Source organism: Populus euphratica, unplaced genomic scaffold, assembly GCF_000495115.2.
Source record: "Populus euphratica unplaced genomic scaffold, PopEup_1.0 scaffold18.1, whole genome shotgun sequence".
Taxonomy (NCBI): Eukaryota; Viridiplantae; Streptophyta; class Magnoliopsida; order Malpighiales; family Salicaceae; genus Populus; species Populus euphratica.
Window position 1 is genome coordinate 1,702,193 of NW_011499881.1, and position 14,374 is coordinate 1,716,566.

Genomic DNA, 14,374 nt, shown 5'->3' on the forward strand with positions numbered 1-14,374 from the left:
TAAGCTTCCGATCACGCAAGAAAATCTTGCGTTCAAGAGCCAAACGAGTATGAATTTCTTGTTGCTTCTTCAATTCCTCTAACCTCTTTTCTTGAGCTTCTCTTACTTGAGGTGGAAGTTCCTTGTATTAAAAAGAGAACTAATTAATGGTGAAAAAAACCCTAGTTGAAAGTGAAAAAAGGAAGTAAGAAAGTAGTACCTTGCGGAGCATGCGATCTACAGAGCGGATTTGGTTCTTGATAGAAACGGATTTGGGCTTTTGTTTAGGCTTCTTGTCTACGCCTAATCCTTTGGAACGGCGACCTACAGGGGGTTTGCGCTCAGCCACTCTCCGTTTGCCATAGCCACCATGGGCCATGTTGCTGTTCAAAAGTTGATATGCCTCCCTTCCCCCACTCCCCTCTTCTGTTTTGTTTATTCTCGTTCACTCGCTCGACAAGATTTGGGATCCTTTCGCTATGCTATGATACGACCTTTTTCTTCTGCTTCGCTTGTTTGTTTTAAAAAAAGTGTTTGTAGTTTTTTTAAATTATTTTATTTATTTATTAATATTAAAAATAAATTTTAAAATATAAAAAATATTATTTTCATATATTTTTATATAAAAAAATAATTATTATCACAACCTTAAATATTATTTTAGCATCATTAATGGTCCGTACAATGTCATATACAATGTCATAGGCTAAATAAACAAAAAATTATAACCAAAAAAATTAGGAAACAATTATATTTAAAAAAATTAAAAAAATCTAATAATTAGATTTAATTTTTATTACTTTTATAATACAATATAATACAATAAAAAGTGAGATAGCTACAACAAATAAAAAAATTTATTTTCAACAAAGTAGAGCTAACAGATGAAACATGTGACATAAATACGAAATATATATAGATTACACATATATCAGGCATTCTAAGTTATAATATCAGAATAATTTAATAAAAATAAAATTAAAAATAAATAAAATTAAAATTAAAAAAATATGAAACAAATATAAATCAAGTTGTTTAATATCGCAACATGTATTTTTTACTTAATTATGTTTAATAAATTTATTTATTAAAATTAATTTGTAATAGAAATCATACTTAAAATTTTTTGAATAAAATAAAAGGAAAAAAATATTATGTAAGGCTATATGTATTAAAAACATTTTAAAATTTTAAAAATAAATTTAATCTATAATATATATAAAAAAATATAAATGTATCATAATAGCCTCTTAAAAAAATTAAATACACCTAATATAATAAATTACTATTATTTAAAAAATACTTAATAAACCAAAGAAATGACATAAAAGATGTATTAATTAAAACATAAACTTAAAAATTATATAAAAAATATATCTTAAAAAATTGTTAATTAAGAAAATCAAAATAAAAAAATAATAAGATTATGCACTGCTAACCCTAGCAAGTCAAGTCAAGTGCTCGGCGCATCAAAATATAGCCTGGGGGTATTTATTTTTTTTTAATTGATGGAATAAACATCGTTTTTAACTTGAAACACTTAAGAAATCATTTTATATACCTTGTTAACTTAAAAATATATTAAAAAAACACCTGAAAACCTGAAATAAAATTTTTTCTCGAGTTCGTATTTATGTTTTTAGACACTTTCAAAGAGAAAAAAAAAACATTTATTCTAAATTCTTCTCAAATCACTTGACAATAAAATTAATTGTTTTAATAATCAAAATCATCATAAATGATATTTTTTTTCTTTCTACATTGAAGTCCGAAAAGTCTTTTTTTCTCCCCTTACCAAAAAAGTGATTGAAAAAAAAAATCTAGTATCAAAATAGATCTTTTTTGAAAAAAAAATAAGGGATTAAAATAAATTTCAAAAACACCACCTATTTAACCCTTTTTTTCCACTTTAGTTATCTATTTTTTAATTCAACCTTTCATGAAAAAAATTCAATTGAGTATTGATTTGGGTTAAGAGAAGATAAAATACATAAAATAAAAATTAAATTAAAAAATAATAAAAAATCACTTACAGTTCAGGAAGGAGCTCTTCTAGTACATAGTTAATATTTTTTAATCAATGAATACACTTCAGTGTTCTTGGAGGATGTGGGGAAGATATTTTTAAAGTATTAAAAATATATTAAAATATTTATTTTATATATATTTTTTTTATGTTTAACATTACCATATTAAATGATAAAAATAACTAAAAATATTAATTTAAAGTTTTTTAAAAACACAACCCAGCCACACTCACAAACAGTGCATTGTGGTGCTGTTCCGCTTAGTACTCGCAGATCTCACATCTCTTTTAAATTAAATTACATATTAAATAATTGAATACCATTCAAATATATAGTTGAAGCAGCTAAAAACATTTAAAACTTGTTCAATTATTTCAAGATAGATTGAACTACTCATCCAAAGTTACATAGGAAAAGCAACAAAGCTTGGAGCCAGGGTGTATCATGACTTAACGAGAGTTTGGATCTACGAGGGTCCCTAAAAAGAGCTATTTTTCTGAATTTTTTTTTATCCAAAGACAGGTGACGAGCTGGCTTTGAAACGGATCAACCAAGTTCAATCCAATTCCTGATTCATTCAGTTCAAGCCAAATCAATCCAGTTCTTACCGAATCAATTACTAAACCTTTGAACCAAACCGGTTCAAGGTCCGATTTACTAGTTAAACCAACTCCTCCAATCCGGTTCTAATAACTAAAGGTGGTATCTAAATTCTGGTTACAAACCAATGAAAATTACCAACCTGTGTCAACCTCCTTGGGGCAAAAATACGGGACAAGGGATTTTCCCGCATATTTACACATTGTATACTGTATGACTCAGCTCTGGGTAGCCATTTCTTTAGTTAAACTACCATTAATCTTCTCTGTCGTCATTTTTCTTTTATTTGGGATGATTTTGACACTGTTTCTGCTTGTTAGGCAGCATCCACATTAGACAGAAACAAAGATGCCCTGCAACAATGGAAAAAATAATAATAATGCAGTAAGCGGGAGCGAAGGCAGATGATGACTGAAAGTTCGCGTTTACAAAACAATGGGCTGCTCTCCTTCAAGCTCGGAGATAACGATTAATGCGTCAGTCAAAGACAGGGAAAGGGGTTCTGATTTTACATTTGGATTGATAACCTGCAAAATTAAGGTTTGATGAGATGTCTAGACCAAAATGGTTAAAAACTAAACCAAATGCTAATATACTTTCTTAATCGTCTATACCTTTCTAGAATCTTTCACATAGCCTATAGCAACCTCTCGACGCAATAATGCCCTTTCAGAGAGCTCTGCGAACGAAGGATTCTCCCCCTCCTTCATGTAGAGGTTGATGTCCTGCCAAAGAAACACAGAATAACGCAGCTAAAATGTGTTAAATGGGTTGGTACTGAATAAACTCCATACTAATTCTAGAATGTTTAGTCCATCATCCGCAACTCAAGGAAATAGAAAAGAGCAGCCCCGAATCTCCTTCCACGACCGAGTCACCCTTTGATGAGAAATATGCCAACTCACCTGAGGAGGCTTGACACCAAAATACAATACAAGGAAGATGGTTTACCTTCACATATATTTCATCACCCTCTGCATTCAAGATGTCTTTCCACACCTCATTCAATTCACTGTTCTCTGCAACTGTTATGTAAACAAAAAGTTACTCGAACATGGTAATAATGGAAGAGTGTAACAGCAAGTAGAGTACAATGATTCGAGACCTTGAGCTGTCACAAGGCTCATTACTTCCTCTGCTGCTATATAAGTCAAGGACGGCTTGATTCTTGAAATCTGAAGAGATAGCATGAGCTTAATAAATACCCACACAAAACAACAGTGTTCTTGACATAAAGCTGAACGAGGCTGTTATAGGATGTGTTACTTGTTTGCCTAATTTTGAGTCGACAATCTCTGCAACTAGATTTTGAACCTGCAGAACAGTTTGTTATATTGATGAGTTGATTATCATTTCTCAAAAAGATAGATCAATTCATTATGGCTAAACCTTTTTGGATTAAAAACTCTCAAAACTAATCTTCAGAAATAAAAAACATGGATCCATATGATCAACTGAAATTAAAAGGAATCATGTTCACCTTGACTCCAAGTTTGTTGCAGATATTTTCAGCAAGAAGAAGAGAGAAAGCAGATTGCTTGTCTGCCCTGGATGGATCTGAAGATGGATAAGAATTAGTGCGATGCCACATCAACCCAATAAAGCTTTGCATGTTGTTATCTCCAAGGCACGTATTTTTACCTCCTAGAAGCCATTCTCTATCAGATATTACCACGATTGAAAAGGAAATATCTTCATCTTTATTGAAAGAATTCTGAATATCCAATATGGTTTCCTGTAATGCATCAAAATTCATGGGGTTTCCAATCTGCAATATTTGAAAGATCATAAAGCATTAGACTCAAAGAAAAGAAGGTTTCCAAGAAAAACAAAATAAAGAAAATGGTGTAAAATGGCTGTTCTTGGCTTGGATGAATTAGACAGTACCCTATGGGAAACCTGGATGTTTTTTAGTTTTCTTTGATTAGCAACGCTGCTGGTCCTCTTCCTCTCATCTAACGGCACATCTGATAATATCTCCTGCATATATTTGTAGAGGAGGTGAAACTAAACTATAGATCAACACATTTGATCTAGAAGCTGAGAGCACGTCATGTGTAAACATTAAGTTCTGTTCTATCAAGTTCCAAAAATTATGAGTCAAATCACGGGGGATGCCAGACTTAAAGTGTCCAATAGCTAAACAGATACTAAATGCAAGAGGAGACTCGACAAGAAGAAGATGAAGAGGAGGAGAAACAAAGCACAGAAAGTTATGCTTTGACATGAGAAGTTATCAATGGGACTGGAAACAAACAGGCAATTCATTCTTATTCAGTAAGAAATGCAAATTGACAAAAAGCTATTGGTAAAATCCTTTCCGGGCTGAAAACTGGAAAAGTGCAACAAAGAAACCCTCTTGGTGAGAATCCGGATACAATGAAACAAACAAAATGTCCATATACACTTTCACGAAGTTAGAAGCTAAACAAAGGATATATATGATAATGGTACATTTCTACAGAAGCATTCTGCAAACAACAATTCTGAAACATTTAAATTCTCCAATACAGACTACAGCTGACTAAATCATCTCTTTACTGTGTATATCCAATGCCACCTTCAACATGGTATTCCTCTATTCTCCAGAATAAATGTATCAATTTACTAATCAATTAATCCATGGGATATGTATCCTGGATCATTGATTGCCTTAAGGTTAGCAATAATTTTTTATAGCCTGTTCCTAAACCATTTCTGATAAGTTGCACGTCTACATCATACATGTTCTCATTATAATTGCTTGTGTGTAATTTAATTTTAAATTTCTGGTAAGCAAAACTGAATTTGAGGAGCAATTATTATTTAAATTAAGAGGTATGAAGATGAACTGCAAGAAAAATATTGAGAAAAGCTATTTAAATAAACAAGTTAAAAGCTCTAAATTATATAGCAGCATACCAACACACTCCCAGGTCCAAGATAATTATCATACTCGTCTATCATTTCTACAACATCTGGGCGCCATCCAAGAAGAAGAATTCGTTCTTTTGGTCCTAGACTCCAGTCTGATGCCTACATAGACAAGCAAAACAATCATACAAAGCAACAAATATAATCCAAAAGTAAACTACTGATTGAGCAATCATCTCTAGGAGAAGATACCTTTGACCCTGATCTGTTGGAGCGTTTTACTATATTTTCAAGTCGTGTTTTTCGCAATTCTATAGCAGAATTTAAATTGTCACTGTTATCTTCCGGAACTTCCAGATTTTGAAAAAAGGAAGCTCCTTCTTTGAAGACACTAGAATATGCAATTTGCAGGCTCCTATTACCGTGAACTGGACCAATGAACAAGATCTATGTAGCAAAAGCGAACAAATTAGAGAACAAATAAATAAGATCAAGGGGGAACCGTAATCAACCCAATAACATGAGTGAAGCCAACATATTTGAAACAACATACTGTGAACAAACATATCTTTCCATGTGAAGTAGTAGCCATCTAAAATTTATATAATGAAGTGGACAATGAGATAACATAAGACAACACAATGGCATGGCATATAGGATATATACTGCATAACATAAAACCATTGATATTCACAAAGTAAAACATGAAGAAAGAGGTAAACTAGGCAACCATACAATTATATGCAGCCAGTGATGGTTGGAAATCACAGATAGTGCCCCTTCATACACTGGAAATTGCTCTAATTTATAGTAATTCTAGAACCTAAAGCTCAAAATATCTTTTCTGGGAAGATAGTAACTTAACTAATCCATTGAACTATACAGCATCATCGACTTCCACTTAATAATAAATGTTAATTTAGTTTATAGTTATCATCATTAACTGATCCAAATACAGTAAAATCCATTGAACTGCAGGCATTTGACTCCGAGTCTCAAACATGCAATCATCAATTAGAGATAGAAGCAACACTATTTTGCAGCAACAATCAAATCAATCAACCCATTGACATGCAAGGCCAAGGGCTCATATGCATGCCCGTTCTTAGTCAAATTTGGAACCATTGGATTTATCCTGGCAGCAAACTAACTGCTGCAGCATGTTGTTCCTTGAAATTAATCTGTTATCTTTATATTTTCCCAGGTAGATAATTGGATTTATCGGATTTAAAAATATTAAAATCAGCTACCATAGGCAGCATGTGATAAGACAGCGAAACAATAAAAACAACAATGCACACCTAGAAATTAATAAACCATGAGGCTGATATATGATTGTCAATTTGCAACAATATCCAATAATCATTCTTAAGTTTTCTGAGTACAACCTCAGTATTTTTTAATCAGGGTCAGACTGAAAAGATAAAGCAGTTTAATGTGGCTAAATAGGTTGGCATTTCAGGTTCCACTCTTTGCTTTCATATAGATATTAGAAGTTTCACTGGATTGCATCTCAAGGTTAGGATCCTAAATGCACAGATCATGTATGCTAGTTCAGAAATCCATAACATCCACATACTTTGTCAGCTTGCTGCACAACCTCATCATCATTTGGGTGGAAGAATATTTTCCCATCCCGGTAGAGACCACAAACCACTACCTGAAGAAGACAATATCAAACTTAGTGGACTGCATGTCAGTTATCTTCTAGCTGGAACCATGTTCATCAGATGACATTACCTCTTGAAATCCACGTCTTAGTTGCCTATATTTAATTCCAGCTAGAGCAGGAAAACTGAAAAGATTAAATACATTTTCTGCAACGAGTAAACATGATACTGATTAGCTCTTTCTGTACAAATACAAAATTGGGCAATGGAAAAGATATTTCATACAATAGAAAAAGGAAAAAGTTCTGCTATTTAAACTGATTAACTTCTAGGGGTATTGTATGGGGATATGTTTTAATAGCCCAAGAATTAACCCAACTTGCACAGAACCATTCTAATTTAAACCAAAGCCATTTGTGTTTAGGCAGGAATTTTCTTTTTTGCTTCAGATAGTAGAGTTGGTAAGGTTCAAGTAGTATTTAGGTCGTGCTGCTTTCTTTCAGTAGGAAATAGCATATTAACCCAAAAGGAAACCTAAACTGTCTCTCTCTCACAGACAATACTGGTAGCCATATTTATGTAAGGGAAATTCGCACCGTACTTTGATAATTAAGCAAGTGTCTGTAGATCTTTATAAGCCCCTTCTGTCGAGAACATTGAACAAATAATTTGGATGCAACATTTTCCACGGGCTCCACTTTCACTCCTGAAATTGATTTTAGAAGCTCGCATGTTTTGGAGTTTGAAACCTGTATATCAAAATGAACCCCATATTCAGTTAAATTTTGCACAATAAACTTCATTAAGTGATCAGGAAAAACCTAACATACCTCAACAATGGTGGGAACAGAATCCATCCTTTCAATAGGTTGAAGGACCAGCACAGATAGAAATGCATTGGTATCGATTTCATACCTAATCAATAGAAGATCAAAAACCAATATAATTCTAGTTTTTTCCTAGTCTTGCTTTCGCAAACAAATTCTTAGAACTGTACATTGCCAAAACATAGATGATCTGTTCACTAAGAAAAGAAGCAAGATTCAGATGCACAAAAAGTGAGACTTGTAATGGTCAGTTCCATCATTCTAATAAAATCAGAGGCCATTAGATCCAACATCCTTTTATCCTTCCCCATATTCCTGTAAACCCTATAAGAGCTACAGTATTTCTTGGTCAAGCAAAGTCCTATTGGCCAACACCTCAAGAAAGTCATCATGTTGATTATTTCAGGTGCATGCAAATTAAAATCATTGGTATCGCTAGCAAGCTGCCAAAGGCCAAAAATTTAGATCAAAAGGCACAAAAGGAGACAGCAGGGAACACTTCAAGTTATGTCATGTACTTGATCTGGAAGCAGTTGATCAATGGATTAAATTACAACAGTAATGATAATGACATGCAAAAGTACAAATAGTGATGAAAAAATTAACAAAAAGGTATTAAATGCAGTCAATTTAATGTGGTATCTTTGTAGTTTCTTTGTTGCTAATGACCATACTCTATGTAAGTTTCGTTGTTGCATATTGAACAAAATCCAGGGAAGTATCTTGGAAGGGTCTAATATATTTCCTACAAATCTTGAGTTCATCTACTACTGATGGTAAGGGCCAATGACCACCATAGTGGACAAAAGACACTGAAGGACAGCACTCCTTCAGTCAATGTAATTAAGGTACAAACCTTATCAGTCATCACGATAAAGCATCAAGGAAACATGGCTCATTGATACAATTTGGACCCAGATCCAAATATATTATCCACAATATTTACAGGTTAACAGATAAGCTTAAAAATGACATTTACCATGGTAAGAATATCTCTATCATTAACAAAGCAACTCTGGTGCTTGTCCGAGTACTACAAGATGATTTCCACAAAATGAAATGGAAGCAGTTTTGTGTGACATATTGCTAACATGTCAATTAATATGAGCAGATAGTCCTACAAATGTTGCTTTGAATTTCTTACCCATCTCCTTTTGTTGGCAGTATAATTATGGAACGTGCCTTGTCAGCTGCAGCTCTTTCAAATGATTTTGTTAAGCTAAGGTTGCAACTGTACGAATAAGAAGCTGAACATGTGAAAACAGAACACTCACAGATAGGTTGTCAAAATTCAAATGTAATGTATATGTTCTGGTTGTTTGAATTTATAAAATAATTTTATTGATGGGTAATTCTTTAATGAGAAGAAAGTTGTTGAAAGAAAAGTCCTAGATGCTTGGTGTGCCTTATAAAGAGAGAAGAAAGTTGTTGAAAGAAAAGTCCTAGATGCTTGGTGTGCTTTATAAAGAGAGAAATTCATACGTAATGAAATATTTGCATCGAAATTAAATTATCACCAAAATAAACAACTGTTACAACCAAAGGATGTTGATGACGAAAGAAGGAACTCTTGGCAAAGCCACAGGGAAAGAAAAGAACAAGGTTGAGGGATTTTGCAGAAGCCCTGCAGCAATTAGCAAAGAGGATTTAATTATACCATACCTTTTGGTGAGGACATCAATGTGGCTAAGATCTTTGGCGATATTGTCGGCTAGCTTGTCCATCTGCTTCCTTGGGAGGTCAGACATAAGTAGAATTTTCTGCCTCCTGTAAAGACATACAAAACATAATCAAAGGTGCGTACAGCACACGATACTGCAACAGAACAGTCCTAGCAGATGAGAATTAATTACCTAGCTGTAGCAGTACCTAAGCGGACAGCAAACTCATGGTACTTGTTTAGCTGCTTTAGTATGAAAGTAAGGTGACTGTTTACTCCGCAAATGATGATATGATCAGTCTCAAGAACTTGCATTTGTGCCCCTTCCCTGAGTCTTTGCATGTTATGCTGTCCAAGTAACAGTCTTAAGAATGCAACTTAAATACAATTCAGCATCAGTAAGTAGTTCCTGTTCCAATAGCTTACCCTGAACTGTTCTGTCATTGTGCTCAGTAGCCGAGAGTAGAACAATATACCCCATATAGCAAGAACAAAGCCAATAACGCGTTCAACTCGTGTTCTTTGCTGCAGTTCCATATATAATCAAGTTCTTTAGAATAGAGAAATGCAAGTAAAAAATTCTGAAAATGTTGGAAAATCTTTCTAATGAATGAGCTTTAGAAATTCCAAAAGCCAAGTTGGCTTGGAGGTAAATCCGTGCAAAATTACAAAGGCCACTATTAATCATGTATGGTGGCATTTGGAAGAGGTAAACAACCCCCCAACAAAAATAAAATAAAATCCCACCCAAAACAAAATCATGCATTTTCTTATATATTAAACATTCCCCCAAAAAACACATTGAAATAGCTTTTAATCCCTACACCCTTAATAATCACTCCTGTAAGCATTCACCTCTTTAACGCACCCTTAAATGAGTAGAAGATGAACACAAACATGCCCAAGCTTCCCAGAAGCAGTCCTCCAGAGATTGGCTACCCCTGTATTGTTAAACATAGCACAATCCCAGATTAGCAAACAAGTGAGAGCACTAGATGCAGCCAGAGTTGATTAAGAGAAGAACCAAGTAAGCAACCAATCACAGCTAGAGCGAGTTCCTTGATGAAGAAAGAATGGTTGGCATTGATAAAGGGAAAATGATTTTACTAAAAAAGCTCGCATAGAAGATTTTCAGCTTATAGAATGGAAACTTTACATCTGGTTAACAGAGATGAGCTATAACTAGATCAAACCTGAAGAGATCCTCTCCAATGTCTGTTTCAAATAGTTAAGAGACAAAATACAGGATGGAGGCATCATTAGATGGAACTTCTTTATGCAATGTTTGCACATTTTTCTCCATTGATCAACTTGAAAATAGAGCACATAGAAGGAACAAACATAAGGCACTGAAAGTCCAATGTCAACCAAATGTTTTAAAATTTCATCATATCCGTCAAAAAAGGTGACAACATGAAGACTGGAGGCAATGGCTGTGACTAAAATAAGCCTGGGGAAAATGAAACTTTAGTTACAAAAATGATAGCCTGCAAGATAGGCATATAGATGACATGTAAATTAAAAGTTTGTTGGTTTAAACTCTACATCTTAATGTATGAAATGCACAAAGATCCTCAAATAAAAATATGGGCATAGCTTTATCCATGCAATACATTTTAATTTTCCACATAGTCCCTCCAATCTGCATAAGCCAAAGGATTATGGCAAAATAAGTGCATTGCAATCTTGCAAAAGTTCCAAACCAAGAGGTTTTGGAGACAAAAATATCAAGGCATGGTGCAGGCATGCATAAAGCTAAACAGTTCCATTTTCCATCAGAAAGTAACAAAACTATCCTTTGTCATTGTATTCTCCAAAGGGAGCAGTTGTTGGTAGGTTACCTGAACTTGAAAAACAGGAAACCTCCAATGACAACAAATGAGAAGCAAGCCACGAGTAGCACCACAAAGGACCTACAACACGTTTACAACAACAATGATCACTGAAAAACAACGAACAAAACATAGGACCCTCATAACTTTTCACATGCTGAAAAACATAACTTGCCAATATAACCCAATCATTGATACTAAATTTTTTAGGCGCCTTATTTTTTGTGGGAATTTAAACTATGGAAGAGATTTAACAAATACCTTAAGCAGACCATGTCCTTTTCCAGTGAAGGTTTCATTGAAATACTCTGTTGCCCAAATGTTAACCCTTAGAGATTTAACAGATACCAGAACATTACGCAGACTGTATAATTTTCAAGTTAAGGTTTCAATTAAGTACTTTGGTACCAAAATTCTAACCCTAAAGATCAAGTTGTGCACATATTTACAAAAGTTTGCTAAATATTAATTTAAATATCCATCTCAGAAATCTAGTAACCCATTATACACTCAAAAAGATTGCAATGCTTCCCAAGCAGCCAAGTTTACCACAAAACTCCTAATGCAGAATAACACAGTTCGATTTAAGAGTGAATAATTGACAGATAGAACTATAGAAAACCTTCCTGGCATAATTGGTGATCAGTAGACCATTTGATTGTACAAACATGCTTGGGATTTATGCCATTAGAACTCTACTTATTTTGTTTTACAGGAGAACAAATCCATGGTTTGTTTTCCCTTAACTGCAGCTACATCAACTTTGTATCATAATGTCTTGATGACATCTTATCTTCTAATCCCTCAAAACATAAGGGATTTCATTTCAAAAGGAACTATCAAGATTTCAAATCAATAACGCACAAAACTTACTGTGATCTAGCTGATAGAGAGAGAAAAACAGGCACATGGACCAGAACAAGGAAATTTATTATTTCACTTACGTAGCAACATTTCTTTCAAGTTGCATGTTGAACAAATAAAGTAGGCGTGATAAGCTCCACTTAATATCTTGAAATGAGGGTAAGGACACATCCAACTGCAGAGGTGTTGGTTTGTTCAAGGAATTAGATACACAAGCAAATGGGGAATTTGTAGTTCCGAAAGTCCCAGCCAAGGAGGGAAGCAAGTCTTGGACAATCTTTATTAATGTATTTGCAGAATTTAAGTGTGTCAATAAGCAACACATTGCAATTAATCCAATTGTAAGTTTAGCTTGGGAATCCTGCACAGACAGTAGATCACATCAACATAAATATGACAAATTACAACAAACACATTTAGTTGTAAAATTGACTACAACGAGATAAGCAGAAATATCGTATATCAATATAGACCACTTTTCTTTCAGTACCGGATGTACACCAAAAGAAAACGCCATGAACCAAATATGTAAAATTGAACACATTAAGTACAGTAAGAATCAATGCAACCAAACCATTCTTTTATTTCCTCGTTGTGGAAACATCACGAATGGAAAAGGAAGGTCCCATTACTCTATTACAGTGTATCCAGCTTTTAACTTGTTCCATATTCAGGTTCTTTCACTTAATGCTTACCTCAGAGCTACTATTTGGCTTCGAACTCAGGAACTCGGGATGTGAATTATCTGGAATATCTGTATACACCACACTATCGATCTTATACCATGTGCTTTGATTAATGGCTTTACAATTCCCTGAAAATGTATTTTTTAAGATAAAATGTTATCACTGTTCATTTAAAAATGATTATGTAGCATCAGCAAAGCACCAAAATAGGAAGGATTATGCTAACAATTGACATATAAGTTAATGTCAAAACAGATTGATACAGCATTTTCTTTGATTTGAGGTGCTGAAATCGTTGCAAACTTATTGCCTCAGAAGTTATGGGCTCTAAGTAAAAATTTACATCCTTGTCAAACAAATAGATGAACTTGATACTACATTTAAGTAGACAGAACCCCAATCTAGCTACAGTTCTGACCTTGGTATCATACTTGAGCACTAAACGAGTGGTAAAGGGTTACGGCTTCAAACTCACCTCCAGGGTTGCATAATCCAAACTTACATGCTCCAGGAGCAGGAGATTTTATCCACCAAAATCGGCAGGGAAACGATTTCCTGTAAAAATACACTGTCAGTGTGAAGTTGTTGACATCATCCTATAAAACAAAGTACGAACATGACATGAATTTAGCACACTTTTCCATCTTTTCTGTTGGAAAAAAAAAACATATTGAGTGCAGCCATCTTAAATGCTCGGACAGGAACCAAGAGCAGCAGAGAACAAAGTAGACCTCTATCGGGCTGATACTATAAAATATTCTTGAAGAAACTCCTGTCTTACAGAGTATCTTGCATCCAAGAAATCAAACAAAGCCGAACAATTCTCGACTATGTAGGAAAATAATTCTTCAACATATTTTCCTGGAAAAATCTTTGTGAGAGCAACATTCACCATGAAAGGTCCACACACTGTCTTAACTATCTCAATTAATGAAGTCCACTTCTTGTTATTGTCAATGTTGTACTTGACTCCAGAAAATAAGTTTAAAATGCTACATACATCAACTCAAAAGAACGTGCGCGTACAGATACTGAAGATGGAGAAGTAACGACCTCTTAGGTGAAGAAGGAGTTTGATTCAGTCTGGGGATTCGAGGCGGTAAGATCCATGGGTGGGAGCTCTGCAAATGGCTGAGAAGCATCTCTCTTTTTCGATGTTTTTATATTGTTATATCCAGTGTTTGAGGAAAGTACTGAGAGAGAAAGAAAAGGAAGAGAGCGGTGAGATGTGATGTAGCAGTAGAAAGTGTGATGTTTTTCTGTTGAGATGGAAAAGGGAAGGGGAACTGGAGAGACAGAGGAGAAAAGAGAAGTACCCTTTCCAGTCCTGGTGTGCCCGTGTTGCTGACTCGCAGGAGGACAAAGGTATCTTGTGGACCACTTGGTGCGAGTGGCCATCTGTGTTTTATCCTCGTTCGGGACTTTTGGATCTTGTC

General features: G+C 34.3%; 2 protein-coding genes across 4 annotated transcripts in view; both read right to left on the bottom strand.

Moving 5' to 3' along the window:
* The window catches only part of LOC105129499 (rRNA-processing protein EFG1-like), a 3,346-nt gene extending 2,867 nt beyond the window's left edge, over positions 1-479 (bottom strand). Inside the window, exons 1-2 of the mRNA XM_011031594.1 lie at positions 200-479; positions 12-121 (exon numbers count right to left, since the gene is read on the bottom strand). Of these exons, the coding sequence (XP_011029896.1) occupies positions 12-121; positions 200-358 (269 nt within the window). The 5' untranslated portion in view covers positions 359-479. The remainder of the gene's footprint in view (positions 1-11; positions 122-199) is intronic.
* Positions 480-2,341: 1,862 nt separating this feature from the next.
* On the bottom strand, positions 2,342-14,277 carry LOC105129500 (putative ion channel POLLUX-like 2). Of its 3 annotated transcripts, XM_011031596.1 has the most exons (25): positions 13,992-14,082; positions 13,720-13,799; positions 13,414-13,493; positions 12,948-13,066; positions 12,333-12,613; positions 11,398-11,469; positions 10,425-10,497; positions 9,983-10,081; positions 9,750-9,904; positions 9,559-9,663; positions 9,041-9,127; positions 7,900-7,984; positions 7,671-7,818; positions 7,200-7,276; positions 7,039-7,119; positions 5,712-5,906; positions 5,508-5,621; positions 4,494-4,586; positions 4,248-4,374; positions 4,087-4,163; positions 3,873-3,920; positions 3,712-3,781; positions 3,558-3,631; positions 3,221-3,331; positions 2,342-3,133 (listed from the first exon to the last, which is right to left on the bottom strand). In XM_011031596.1, the coding sequence occupies exons 2-25, from the start codon at positions 13,731-13,733 to the stop codon at positions 3,032-3,034; spliced, it is 2,487 nt and encodes an 828-aa protein (XP_011029898.1). In that variant the 5' UTR covers positions 13,734-13,799; positions 13,992-14,082; the 3' UTR covers positions 2,342-3,031. The 3 variants fall into 3 exon arrangements, with proteins under 3 accessions (XP_011029898.1, XP_011029897.1, XP_011029899.1); XM_011031595.1 differs by lacking the exon at positions 13,720-13,799 and having other exon boundaries at positions 13,992-14,277; XM_011031597.1 differs by lacking the exons at positions 13,720-13,799; positions 13,992-14,082 and having other exon boundaries at positions 13,357-13,493.
* Between the last annotated feature and the right edge of the window lie 97 nt (positions 14,278-14,374).